Consider the following 14024-nt stretch of genomic DNA (forward strand, 5'->3'; position numbering starts at 1 on the left):
TTCCTGGTGGTGTAGCAGGCCCCGATGGCCCCGCCACGTCGAGATTCTATGCTCCCATGACGGGAACCTTCTTGCCTCGCTTCCCCAGAAGCGTTGCGTTGTCGAGGTTGAGCTCAAACGCGCCCTTCTGGCGTTGTCTCTCCCGCACTTGTTGTCGCGCGGCAGCGGCCACGGCTGCCGAATGTTGTCCATAGCCTTTCTCGCCAGCTCGTTCCCGCTCGCGGCCACGGGTATGGGTGGTGTCATCCTGGATGTTGGCTCTTTGCATTCTCTGCTCCAGGGCCTGAGTCTTGTTGTTGGCATCATCCTTGTCGACATCCATGTGATCATCGCTATCCTCTTCTTCTTCCTCTTCCTCTTCTTCATTGAGGCCTCCAAGGGGGCGTCCAGCACCTCCAGCCCGTGCACCGACCTGCGCTCTTCTCTTGGCCTCCTCCTCCTGGCGATGGACGGCATAGCTGACATCAAACACCTCGCGAAGGTTGACGGCTGCGGGAGATCGGAAGTCGTATCGCTTGCCGGACTCTTCGAAGTGAGCAGCGTTGAATTGCTTAAGCGGCACCATTCCGGGAGCCTTTTCGTCTCGGGGAGTCGGTCCAACCTCCTGGATCCATGGGTGGGCAAGGAACTCTCTGATGGTGTAGCGCTTGTCGGGGTCTACCGTCAAAAGATGGCTGATGAGGTCCTTGGCAGACGAGGAGATATCGTCCCACCACGGCGACAGGAAGGTGTACTGGCCCTTGGCAACCTTTTCGGTGAGCACTTCTATGCTCTCATCGTAGAAGGGCGGGAATCCGCAGAGCAGAGTGTAGAGAACGCAGCCCAGCGCCCACATGTCAACCGACTTTGAGTATCTCTCATCCTTGACGATCTCGGGAGCAGTATAGCCAACAGTACCACAGGGAGTCATGGTCTGTGCTTCCCAAACAATCTTGGAGAGACCGAAGTCGGCAATCTTGATCTCGCCGATGCCTCCGGCTCCCAGGCCGGGGATGAACTCGCCCTCGTCGACCTTGTCCTCATCTCCTGGCTGCTTGGGCTTCGGGTGCTTGGATGGAATGAATGGGATCGGGTTGAAGAGGATATTCTCGGGCTTGATGTCACTGCAAGGATGTGTCAGCACAGGTTTGCCTTTGTCTGGGCAAAAAGGTGAAGCCATGACGTCAGAGCGGGACCATCCCCTGTCCCACTACTTTTGTCTGGGTTGCTTAGAAATGAGACAAAGTGGCTGCCAAGACTCACCGGTGGACGACGCCCTTCTCCTCGTGAAGGTACTCGAGCGCTCTGGCGACGCGGACGATGACATGGCGAGACAGCTCTTCGCTGAAGTAGGTCAGTCGTACGATTTGGTGGAACAGCTCGCCACCAGGGGCCAGCTCCAGGACGATGTAGTAGTATTGCTTGGACTCGGAAAATTCGATGAGTTTGACAATGTTGGGGTGATCGAGCTGGCGCATGATCTGAACCTCTTTGAGGATATTCGAACGCTAGACTGACAGTTAGCATCAGTAGTTCCGCACCATCATGTCCATGCATTCGAGGCCACAACTTCTGGCTCTGTGTGCAGTATATAGTAAGTACCCTCCGAGCGAGGGACGAAGGACGTCAACATAGGAAATAAAAATGTCGCACCTCTGCAGCCTTTGGAATCTTTTTGAAATCTGGATGTAAATGTTTATTTCCCTATTTCAGGGGAAACCCCCCTCCGTTGTCGGTAAGAGCGGGATGGAGCAAGAGATGAGGCAGCTAAGGAAATTGGATATCATGGCAAAAGCAACAACAAGGAAAAGAAGAAGACAAACAAATTGATACAACTTACTTGCATACGGTTCATCTCGTACTTGCGTACGACTTTGATGGCTACCTCGCCATGTTCTCCATGCAAATCGCGTGCACGGTAGACGTTGCTAAAGGCACCATCGCCCATCTTTTCGAGAAGCTCCCAGCGTTCCAGGTCAGGATACTTGGGGAATTTGCTCTTGCTTGCATTCTCCTCGGCGATGATTTGGGCCAGGTTTGCCTCGTCAACTCTTATGCCCTTGGTACCATTGACTTGAGCAGGCTCGGCATGGTGAGCTGCGGCATGGCCAGCCTGCGCCGCGCGGTTCTGCTGATCGCCGGGTGCTTCCGAGTATGCTGCGAGGGGCTCCTGGTGTCCGGCAGGGTTGCCATACACAGGACCTGTTGGAACAGATTTCTCTGGGGGCGGCTGTGGTATAGATTGAGGGGCCTCATTCTTGCGCGTTTCTTCGGGGAAAGTAGTGCGTGCTTGTTTGCCTGGCATCAAGTTCAGTTAGTCGACTACATTAGAAACTTTTTCAAGATTACAAGCTGCAGCTGCACAGCATGCCAAATAAAAAAGAAGAGACTTTGGTCATACCATGGCGAATGAAGTTCTTGAGCTGTTGAATCGTAGACATGGTGAAAAAGAGGCGCCGCTGACGAGCGACGGCGCGGTGAAAGGTACAAGTTGGAGCAGGCGGACGATTGATTCTATGCTGCGCAATTGAAAAGTTGCTTCCTCAGTGCTCTTGTAATTTGGCGTATAGAGAAGAAAAAATGATGAGAAATGGACAAGCTCAGCGTGTTTGCCGAGGGTCAGATTATGAGATGAATTGGGGGGGAACTGTAGCAGTGTCTGATAGCGAGAAATGGCCCAACGTGGGTTCTGCGCGGATGGTGTGCGATGATGCGGGGTTTTAAAATGAGTTTGCAAGCAAGCAAAACGTGGTGGTACTTTTTTGCCTGGTTTTTTTCCCCTTTCTAGGCTGACGAGAGACTCTATGGCGGAGAGGCGAGTGGTCGAAGCAGACGGGCAAAGCGAACTGAAATGGTGAAGAGGAGAGAATTTGCTCGCTGGCCAAAGGGGGAAGAAATGATGAGAGAGAGAAAGATGAGAAGAGAGAAGAAGAGGAAGAGAATTGCTGCAGCGGGATGGGAAGAAGGTGGTGTAGGGACTTATTAGTGACTGAATGGATGGTTCCGGCGCGGTAAATCCAAGTGTGTGGAAGTGACGTGCGGCTGCTGCGCCTACAAGAGGCTAGCAGACAGCAGCTAAACAGGACCTGGTTGGTAGTGGGTTCAGTGCTATGTAATGCGTGCTGTGCTAGCTGGAGGGTTTTTTTTTTCTTTTTCTTTTTTTCCTTTTAGTGCTGGTCCTTGTTTCTCGGCAGCTGTTTGTTGCAGAAGACTTGGCAGCTACTAGAGCAGAGCGGGCGATCGAGAGGAGAGTTGTAGTGAGAAGAGGAGAAGAAAGGGGAGGGCGAAGAAGGAGAAGAGGAGGGCATCATTGGAGACGAGGCTGGGCATGGCATCTTTAAATTGAATGATTACTTTATTTATTTTATTTTTATTCTTCACTCTTACGCGACTTGAGCTTCGCCTTGCTGCCTACTTTTGCTCTACCTACCGTCATGCGCATCCATGTACTAGGCAAGTACTGCAAAAAAATTGGGTGTTGATGACGCACCCAACCAAACAGCAACGGCTGTTTCATCACCCAACTTTCCTTTTCCTCGACCATGGAATGTACTCGTACTCGTACATGTACAAGTCCCAAGACCTGCAAATGCACGACGACGCGCAGATGGAAGAGGCCAGAAGCCCCAAGTCCAGCCCGGGTCACATTCCACGTCCCATCTGCAGGTGAAAAACAAGATCAGTACGACACGAAGCAAATGCAGTTGGTACCTGTGCCGGGCGGTAATCTTGCTTACAGGCAGACTAGACACTCGCTACGTTAGTCTAGCCTGCTACCGTCCATGATGCTACTCCCCGGGCTACCTGGTAGGTAGATGTAAGTGCCTGGACCTGCCTGGACCTGGGCAGCCCCGGTAATCCAGCAGGATATTCTGGCCGTCAGGCATTGGGCAACGCTGCGGACACGGGTCGAGACCGCAGAGGCTTGCAGAGTGCAGGAGGACGTGCAGATTCAACCGCGCGGGGCGGATTCGAGGCTACGGAGTACTCCGTCCGTGTACGTGTTAGGAGTCTCCAAGTACGGCAGTCCGGTACGGTACGGTACGGTGCGGTACTCGTACGGGACAGCAGGAGGATTCAATCCCAATGTTTATGGGCGTCCATCAATGGTTGATGTGATTTGCAATGCCGGTGGCGAGGTGCAGTCAGCCGCCAAAGGAGCACCACCGCGGCGTGTCATGCATCGACTCCAAGTGAATTCTCGGTCGACACGGGCGGATGCTTTTCTCGACACCTGACCCGACGAGTGCCCATTTTGCTCCGTTCTGTCCCGTGAGGACAAGTATCTACTATACCTAGACTACCTCTAATGTGCTGATGTTTTGCCTTGCCAGCCTCCTCCCTCATCTGCCCGTCTGCAAGCTGAGCCAAAGCAAGGAACCCGCCGCGTCAATTCAACTAACCAGGGAACCAACTCTTCATCTCTCCGGCACGGTACACGCGCATACACGCACATCTACATTTATGTACACATGTATATGACCCATGCCAAGGCACTGGGCACAAAGCAAATCTGCCAGCACGGAGCACAGATACCACCGTAACCAAGTATCGCTCCATCACGATCTCAGCCGGCCACAGGCCGTCTTCTGCTAGCGGGTACTTGGGAGGGGAGGCACATGCAGCAGGTGCCAGGGCAGTTTTGGCGGGGCCGCGGTTTTGATCCGCGATTATGACGCCGCAATCGACGTCATCTCTATTTCTCTATTTCTCTCTGCGGCGCCACGCGACCAATAGCGTCGGCGCCGTGCCCGAGAGACAAAGTACATTTGCCTTGCTTCTGTATCGCCTCTGCAGGGCTGCAACATGTCTCGGCTACTCCTTTTTTTTTTTATGTGTTTGTGTTTGTGTGTGTGTGTGTGTGCCTGAGATGATTCACGTTGAAGCAGCATCGATGCAAGACTCGGCCGGAATGGAGGGACACTGCACGTGTATGAGATGGGATGGGATAAAGATCATGGGAGAGGCGAGTGTGAATCGCTTCATGGCGGATCTGCCCATTTGGGATTGATGCCATCTCCGGGCTCACTTGGCTTGGGAATCGTGCACCCACTTGATCAAGCTTCCTTGGCCCGGGTACGAGTATGCACACCTGTCGATCCTCTCGCTTACGTTACGTATGCATCATGGCAGAGCTTGTTGAGCAAACGAGCAGAATAGGAAACCAAACCAAACAAAACAAAACTATATTCCCAACCTGGGGAATACGGTGCCTATCTAGACTACAACTCCCCAAGATTGCCTTTATCATCCACTCAAGCATTGAGCTTCCTACGTCACGGTGGAGCTCGAATCGCAGCCGCGTACCTGATTGATGATTGATAATTGCATGAACGCGTGAAGGCATCACGGATGTATCATGGGCGACAAAGATTCAGCTTTATACACTTGATCTCTAAAATTGGATGATTGCGTTAGTACGCACCAACTAGGTCTGTTCTGTCTGTTGCCGTAGTCACCACATTCACCGGTATGGTCACATCGGGCTGACTCTATTCACGTCGTTTCTGGATACATGATCATGCATGACATTGCCATGATCCTCTAGCCTGGCCCAAATCAACATCTTTTCTAAAGCCACAAGAGAACCATTGCTTCAACGCCATGGCACCCTAGTACTGCATCTTTGTTCTAGAATTTCGCAACCTAATCTGAACATTTTAGGCTGTTGGCGAAAGTTGTACATGACATCAGTATGCGAATGCACACCCCTTACGTACTCCATGAGTAGGAAACTCTCCAACGTCATGGCTCCCCAGATGGACCCGACAGCTACTATCTCCGGTAACCTTGACCTAACAGAAGCGAGGCTGTGATGCGCAAACCACGACGCCTCATTGCGGGCGCAAAGTCGATCGCACACCTGGCCGATATAGTGTGATTTGTCTGAGCGAGGTGAAAGGTGAGACATGCTGTTTGACGCTGAACATTACGCCTTTACGTTGGCCAGAATCTCTCCGGGGACAAGTCTATGCTATCATTTGCCACAGGAGATCTACAAAAAGCATCATTCCGAGGGGTCGAGGCGGGTAAGCGGGACATGTTCCCGGCTCCAAGTCTCGATGCCAGTAACTGAACTTGACCGTCAATGGTTGGTGTGCTGCGACATGCATCTGGCACCGGAGCATCTGGGCCGGTGGCGGGCCATTTAAGTAATCACTGAAGCTAGAATCGATCAATGGCATCCGAGATGCTGCTGTTGAGTATACCCTATTAGTAGTATTCGATGGACTCGTCAAGATATACAGGCGGACGAGTAGAGATATTCTGCCGCCTTCTTCAAGTATCATATCCATGGATATTTACAGTCAAGTGTATTACAGCAATGATGGCTCGGATACAGCAGCTGTGAGATTTAAAGCATATACGTATCAAAGAGTAACACGCATGGGTGCTCTAATTGGCTGGACACGATGCAATTCGCCCTTCATCCCATGTCCTAAATTTTATGGTGCGTTATGGAAGCAACCCATTAAAACAAGAAGCCATTCATGCACTTACATACCTCTTGCCTACTAAGCAGAAGTCAGAAAAAGGGAGACCGCAAGATGAATAAGTGAATACATTCAGCAACATAAGCACTCAATCAGCTCATTAAGTAGAGGGAACACCTGTGCAGCAAGCACTCGATTTTAATTACATACCTAGGTAACTATAGTATCGGTTACTATCAAGGTATATCAAAGGATCACAGAAGTATATCCCAGAAAAGACTTCTCTGGCGACAAACACAGTCCTTTTTCATGGAATAATGAAAACAATTGGGGTAGATGGGAAATATGCTTTTCCAGGGATGACGAGAACACCACAATGTCATCAATATATGCCCGCGCAAATTGACAAAATGGGAACAGCTTGCCATCAATCCAACGTTGAACATATGGCGGTGAATTCTTGAAACTCATAAGGGAAACTCTCGGTGTCTCCAAATCGCGATGAGTAACAAGTGTCAATTTATCCCTATATATGGTAGCAACGACTAGGGAAGTATAAATATAGTGTCAGGTACTAGAGAAATATAGATATAGTGGCAGACATAAGAGAAATATAGATACAGTAGCAGATACTACCTAGGTACCTAGGTAAAGGGCAGGCGTATAATTTAATGCGTGGGTGCTCGTAATCTTCATGTTCTAGGTCTCGGCTTTTCTGGTTTCCGCTTGCCATATGAACAGTATTCGATGGACTCGTAAAATAAAGATATACACAAGTCAGCCCAAGCAGAGAGATTCCACCATCTCGTTCAAGGATTTCATATATCTATGTAAAGTCCCGTGTATGACAGCAATCATGGCTCGAACACAGTAGTAAGTATGGGAATGTATCTATCAAAAAGTAACGCGCATGGGTGCTCTAATCAGCCAGACACGATGCAGTACACGCTGTATCCCATGTCTAAATAATACGTTATGGAAACAGCCCATTAAACCCCTTACTTAACGAATTGATGCTCTATGGACTTGCCGTTGCGCTTTAAAATAGACATCAAGAAACCATTCATGAACGTACTTGCGTCGTCCGTAGCATTTACACGTAGCGAGAGTTCTGATAGCGAGGATTCATCTCAGGATGATGATGATTCTGAGGAGGATATGAATGTCGACGAAACGCTCTAATGTGTCTACAACTTCAATCACGCCTTTGCTAGGGGAGGAAAAGCGGGAAACTAGCAGAGATCAAGTAATACCGTGATCAACCTCAAGCTCATTCATCATCTCGTTAAGCCGGACGCGAGCTGCGACTTGTCGGCGGTTCGCAGTGGAGGTACCTGATGCCATCGTGGAACTTGGGTACGTTTTGAAGTCGCGAATGTTGAGATGTAGATTTAGTGTTTGATGCGAAATAGGAAGAATAGAGGTAATAAAAAGTGGCAGAGGTAGTAGAAGCCCGACTCCGGCTTTAAAAACAGTCGGAATCATCATCATCTTCAGATGACTCCTCGCTAGAGGAACCTGTACTACATGTACACATGTACCTGAGAGGCACCTGATACGCCGCGTTCGAGCGGCCATAGATACATCCAGTTGATTCGTCGCATTGCATGATACATGATAGGTGCATTCGGAACAATTGACGGTGCGAGATTCCAGAGCTGTATGCACGCAGATACCTGCTCGCTATTCTGAAAATTTGGAGATCTTGACAATGCAACTTCACGATGATGCCCAACATGCCCAACACGTCAACACAAGACAGCGCGTCAACTCAACAAGATTTGAGCACAAGTATGCTTGAGAACGCACCGTCGCAATATCATCACTTTGTTCCACAATTCCTTTTAAAGAATTTTGTCGATGCATGTGTCCCTTCTCAACATGGCTCGACTACCTCCAAGAACCGTAGAGCTCGGAGGGGAAAACGCAAAACCGACCCTACCGTCAACCGCGTGGATTTGTCTTCTGAAACGCCAGAAGTCATAGAGATACCAGTAAAGAGGATACTTGGCAAGACGGACATGTATCGGGATACGAACAAACCATCTGCAGAGCAGCAGCATGTGGAGATGATGTTCGGCGATGTCGAATCGAGGACCAGCAGAATCATTCGAAATATTACGAAAGCTTTCAACGAAGGCGATCGCGGCATCTGGCTTACACGAGGCGAAAGGAATCTTCTCAGAAAGTTTCTTTTCCTTATGAAATACCGAGGACCAACTTTCTACGGGCGTTATAACCACGAGACGGCATCGGGGTACGACGCCAATGATAGAGAGAGGATGCTTGAATACATGCGGAAGAAAGGGTTCGAAAGACCTATAGACGTATGGTTCGATAACATCAAAACCATCATCGAGCTGGATATGGATGATGAGTTGGATTGGATATCAGAACTCCCAGAACGCATGTATCCGGACGATGCGAGGTGGGCCATTTCGCATTGCGAGTCCATGTTCATGGCCATATGCACCCCTTCCAAGGCTCAAGATGAATTCATTCTTACCGACAACTGCTACCATGTTTTCGAAGGCCCCAATCAATGCATGGTCAACCCGGAGACTGGAGAGTTACAAGATGGGGCATGGACGAACTTCCACGAATTTGCCCCAGTATCTCCGAAACTAATGATTGTGCTCCGGAGCTTCCTACTTCCATCCCCAGAGGAAGACTCTCTCCCCGGAGTCAAGGCTGAGAAAGATATGTTATGGTCCCTGGTAGTAGAGAGGTTCCACGGAAGCGATGTCGATTCCACCTTAGCAGATCTTCCAATCGCGAAACCCGATAACAATTACACCTATAGAGAAAACGATGTTTTACAGTTCCGAGATGAAGTCTTTTCTCGACAGCCTCATCACAAGTTCTTCTTCAACTTTTTCCCCATCGACACACACCATGTCAACAAGATTCACTGTGTGTTCTTGGATAATGCGAGCTCCTGCACCAGCGTGATATTCCAATCCAAGGAGTCTTTCCGCCAGACTCTTGAGTGGTATCTCGCAGGGCCTGGTTGGGTCGGAAAGCGTATAATTTCTCTTCCTGGTGACGGGCGACGCCTCTTTTTGCAGAAGTTGGCGGCAGTGTTGAAGCAAATGGGTTCCAACAAGGAACCTGTTTGGGAAGACATTGATCTTTCAAAGATGAGAAATGACATCCAGGATCAATTATCAGAGAAAGGATTGTTTGAATTGTTTCCTGAGCTACTAGACCACATTCCAGACGGGACTGAATTCATGCAGCTATACAATAGCCTAGGTGATTCAATCTCCAAGCCCATTTCTACCTTTACTAATAAGGATTTCAGGTGGATCGAAGCAAACCCTTGCAAAAGATACGAAGCAGGTTTTTTTGATGATGAAATTGCGCATCAAGATTGATGTGTGGTCGCGTGGGCTGGACGAAGCCTTACGGGAGAGAAATCGTAATCTCCTCATGGACGCATATACTCGGCTTCCCTCTCATCGCTTCTGGTTGTACACAAAACACTGGAGAGACACGATTTTACGAGGTCCAGGCCGCAGCCGCATGAATGAGAATACCCAATCACAGAACGCCAATGACAAAGGACCCGAAGACGCAATCGCCAGAGGCAAGTGGGCTTTGCTTTCGTTCAATACGAATACCTTCTAATAGGCTTTAATAGCGCAACATATCATTGAACCTAGCAAGCTGAATATCCTAATGAAAGTTGCCGTTGACAATGACATCAAGCTGAAGAAGAAGCCAGGTCATGAGCTATCATGGAAATTCACCAGGGATAAGAGTGGCGCCGAGAATTTTATGGCGATTCGGGCCCTTGCCTTTAAAAGTATGTTCTCTTTGATTCGAAGCAAGTTACGTTCCAGAAGCTGAGCTCTCCATAGGTCGTATCGAAGAATGTGGTAAGATTTTGATCACGGTTTTCCAGAGCCCACTAGCATCCTAATAAAACATAGGAATCGAAGATATCGAAAAACTCGCAAAATTCTTCCGAGAGGCAGTAGTGAATCAACTCGTTTCAGTAATTAGAGAATATGGCAACTTTAATCTCAATTATTTCACAGAAGACGAGTCAATCGAGCTGCTCACAAGATCGATGATGCAGGATGATTTCGAGAATATGTTACAAGACAAACTGGAAACAAACGTGTTGAATGATTTGACAAAGATTTTTTTTAAGCTGATATACCCTCACCCAGCTATAGATTTAGAGGGATTCATCGCAGGTGCTATAGGTCTATAGGTTGACAGGAAGCAAATTTCATCATTTCCTCTTACAGCTCGCAACTACACATTCCAACCGAGTAACCAACGTCGATCATTATCTCAAAAATCCATGCAAGAACTAAGATGAACTTGTCATCTCAGAGCTTGTAGAGTCTAACAGACACGCCTTCTCTCTCTCCATGAGCGATCAAAGCCTTGTTCTTACGCCCATAAAACACCCTCAGTGCAAGACACACAATCACAACGAGCAGCAGAAAGCCTGCATTTGTCCAGTGGCCTGTAGGATAGCCCTTCTTCGCCTCATCCGCCTTGTAAATCCACACGCCCGGGATCTGCCCAAGCCCTCCACCGATGCTCACGTTAATGGCAATTGCCAGGCCCGTAGAAGCAGTGCTGACGACATTCGACGTCAACCAGCCCAGCATGGGTGGGATGCTGGCAAATGAGCCCGCGGTGGCGAGGATGAGGCCTCCGTAGCGAGACTTGTACGAGGTTGCCGGTAGAGCGGCAGAGATTATGAAGCCGATGGCGCCAACCATGGCGGCACCCGCGGCGTGCAGTCCACGGGCGTTGAAGTGGTCTGCTGAGATTGCGACGAGGACTTGACAAACTGTCGAGCCATTAGCACATGAATTCCGATTCCATCGTCACAGAACCCTGTCTGGAAAGACTTACCGTAGGCAACAGCCCAAGGAGGCACGGTCATGAGCTGCGCCTTCAGGTCGACATACCCAAGACCACTCGTGATGGACGGCGAAAAGAGACTGAGGCTGGCAAACGGCGGGCTGACGGCAAAGTAAATAAGGTAGTGAGCATACAGACGCCAGTCAGTGAGCGTGGCTTTGGCATCCTGCCAAGTCATGCTAGGATGATGCCCTTTGCTGCCCTCGTAAAAGAGACGTTGAACGGCGAGATCCTTTTCCGGTTCGGATAGCCAGGTGGCACTCTCGGGGTAGTCGGGCAAGAAGAAGAAGACGAGAAATGCGGATAAACAGGAGGGAATGCCCTCGATGATGAAGAGCCAGCGCCAGCCGGCGAGGCCTTGCGCTTGGTTCATATGTCCGATGCCATAGGCGATGGCTCCTCCAAACTGCAAACAATGTCAGTGTACGGTACGGGTGGAATGACTGCTATCAGACTCACAGCTCCAGCTAATGTCGCGGAGGCGAGAATAAAAGCCACTCTATCAAAAGTGTACATCAGCAAGGCATTCTCAAAGGATATAAACAACGGTTGACTTACCGCACGCTCCGCTCGTCGTGTTTATACCAAAACGTCAAGTAATACACCAATCCCGGAAACAAACCCGCTTCAAACACTCCCAGCAAGAATCTCACAGCCGTTACACTGGCAAAGCTATTCGTAGCACCCATGCACATAGTAATGACACCCCAGCAAAACATCAAAAAGGCCAGCCACCGGCTCGGACGCAGTTTCTTGAGCAGGATGTTGCTAGGAACCTCAAAGACGGCATACGCAACGAGAAAGACCATGAGGGCGATGTTGAACTGCTTGTTACTCATGTTGGCGGTGTGCTGCAGGTCGTCGTTGGTCGACACATTGAGGACCTTTGCGTTGCCGATGTTGGAGCGGTCGAGGAAGCAGAGGAAGTAGATGCCGGCGGAGATGGGGATGATGCGAGTGTCTTGCTTCCAGAGAAGCTTCTTTTCTGCCTCTGTGACGGTGCCTTGTTGGGTTGGTGGGAGTTCCTTGGAGAGGGATTGTTAGTTGAGTTGTGTCTTCTTGTAGCATGGTAGGGAGATGAAGGGATGAGGTTTTCTTACATCTTTGAGGACGGCGACATCAACATCTATTTGCTGCGAAGCTGTCGCTTCTTCTAGTTTTGCATCCATCTTGGATACGTGTTGTCACCGATCTTTCCAGAATATAGCAAGTCGTTTTGTCCAATGTTGTCAATGGTTCCAAGAACGAAGGCAGCGACACAGGTACCGAATCAGAGCCAATTGACTATACCCACGCGCCGCAATCTTTCTCCCACGAACCCAAGATTTATTCGTAAAAGGATGACTCTTGAAGCACAAAAGAAGTTGCAGTGACGAGATTTGGAAAATGCTCAACGTCGCTCCACCACCCACGGTCGGACTGCGGGGAGGACCAAGCGGCTCCAACACTTCTGTCTAAGACAAGTTTGTCTTGCGCCAAGCGAACCCCATGGTTCAACTGCCGAAACAGGGACGTGGTGATAGCCGGGCGAATGAAGATTGGCCGCTTGGGAAGCTATGGTGGGGATTCTTGAGCATCTCCAGGTTTTCTCAGCTCTCATGAATCCCTGCTCTTGCGTCTCGTGGACGCGCTGGCGGCGTAGCGTCACATCGCGGGATTTGGAGATGGACGTGGAGTTTGGCTGGCCAATGACGATGAGAAGAAGATGTTTAGCTAGACTTGAGGTGATTGAAGGCGGTGATTAAGTCTCGAGAGAAGAGAGCAGAATGGGAAAGCGTTGGATGGGGTTGTTGGACGTTTATGTAGTTGTGGTGGTGTTGGTGAGGGCTGCGTATAAGGTATGGAATGGATCAGTTAATTATGTAGGTGTGTAAGTGCAATGGAGACGGGAGCGGGTAAAACAAAGGTAAATAATATCGGCAATCGGACTGAGCTCGCCAAATGCAACTCTGACCCCGGATCAGCATCAGATAAGCTCATTAATTTTGTTCATCTCGGCTTGCCAAGCACATCTCGTATAATCTGACAACTTGCTGCAGAAGGGAAAAGATAACCTATAGGCGACTCATGGGAGCAATGTAATCATCTACTTACAACGACTGTAACAGAAGAGCTACTTGATCTATGGAGATGACTACATGAATACACCTGTAAGCCTGTGTCTTGACGAGTGATGCTCATTGCGCCTGATTCTTCTGTTGTTGGTTATAATTTCATGGCAGTTATAAATCGGAATAAACTATTAGAAATGAGGCTTCATGATATGCCAGTCCTCTAATCCATCACATTCTGTGGTATACCACCTAACTCAATTCTAGATACATTCTTCCCAAGATGTTAAACCAACATTGTTTCATTGTTTTCAGTTTGGCGGCTTTCAAAGTACAGGTTCAGGGTAAGAGTCTTGGCATTGGTACATCCATATCAGATCATTATCAACCGTGAGGTCAACAGGCCTTTCTGCGAATAAATCCAATAGGCAAGTTGATAATGGCAAAAATCACATAAAGAAACACTAAAATGATACGAAAATGTATGTCTAAATTGAGGGTGTGCACACTTCTATTCATCTTCTTGCAGGTGTGTCATCCTCTCATCTCCTCATTCACCAACACACATGCAATCACTCACTGCCAAGCATCTTCACACTCATCCTGCAAAATAACAGACGAACTCCATCCCCGACATCCGCCGGCCGTCCTCTGTACGGCTCTAGTCAGC

The 14024-nt window shown here is 49.2% G+C and overlaps 3 protein-coding genes across 3 annotated transcripts; 1 reads left to right on the forward strand and 2 right to left on the reverse strand.

Moving 5' to 3' along the window:
- Nucleotides 1-46: 46 nt before the first annotated feature.
- Triagg1_8194 (uncharacterized protein) lies at nt 47-2420 on the reverse strand (the record flags this gene model as incomplete). The annotated part of the gene is made up of 4 exons (XM_062903013.1): nt 47-1103; nt 1243-1487; nt 1820-2277; nt 2381-2420. The coding sequence occupies 4 exons, from the start codon at nt 2418-2420 to the stop codon at nt 47-49; spliced, it is 1800 nt and encodes a 599-aa protein (XP_062752823.1).
- Nucleotides 2421-8137: 5717 nt separating this feature from the next.
- On the forward strand, nt 8138-10338 carry Triagg1_8195 (uncharacterized protein; the record flags this gene model as incomplete). Its single annotated transcript, XM_062903014.1, has 4 exons — nt 8138-9668; nt 9718-10006; nt 10079-10221; nt 10277-10338. 4 exons carry the CDS (start codon nt 8138-8140, stop codon nt 10336-10338), a joined length of 2025 nt encoding a protein of 674 aa, XP_062752824.1.
- A 418-nt stretch (nt 10339-10756) lies between these two features.
- On the reverse strand, nt 10757-12472 carry Triagg1_8196 (uncharacterized protein; the record flags this gene model as incomplete). The annotated part of the gene is made up of 5 exons (XM_062903015.1): nt 10757-11229; nt 11295-11709; nt 11763-11802; nt 11862-12328; nt 12404-12472. 5 exons carry the CDS (start codon nt 12470-12472, stop codon nt 10757-10759), a joined length of 1464 nt encoding a protein of 487 aa, XP_062752825.1.
- Between the last annotated feature and the right edge of the window lie 1552 nt (nt 12473-14024).

Source organism: Trichoderma aggressivum (genome assembly GCF_033847375.1).
Source record: "Trichoderma aggressivum f. europaeum strain CBS 100526 chromosome Unknown scaffold_039, whole genome shotgun sequence".
NCBI classification, from domain to species: domain Eukaryota; kingdom Fungi; phylum Ascomycota; class Sordariomycetes; order Hypocreales; family Hypocreaceae; genus Trichoderma; species Trichoderma aggressivum.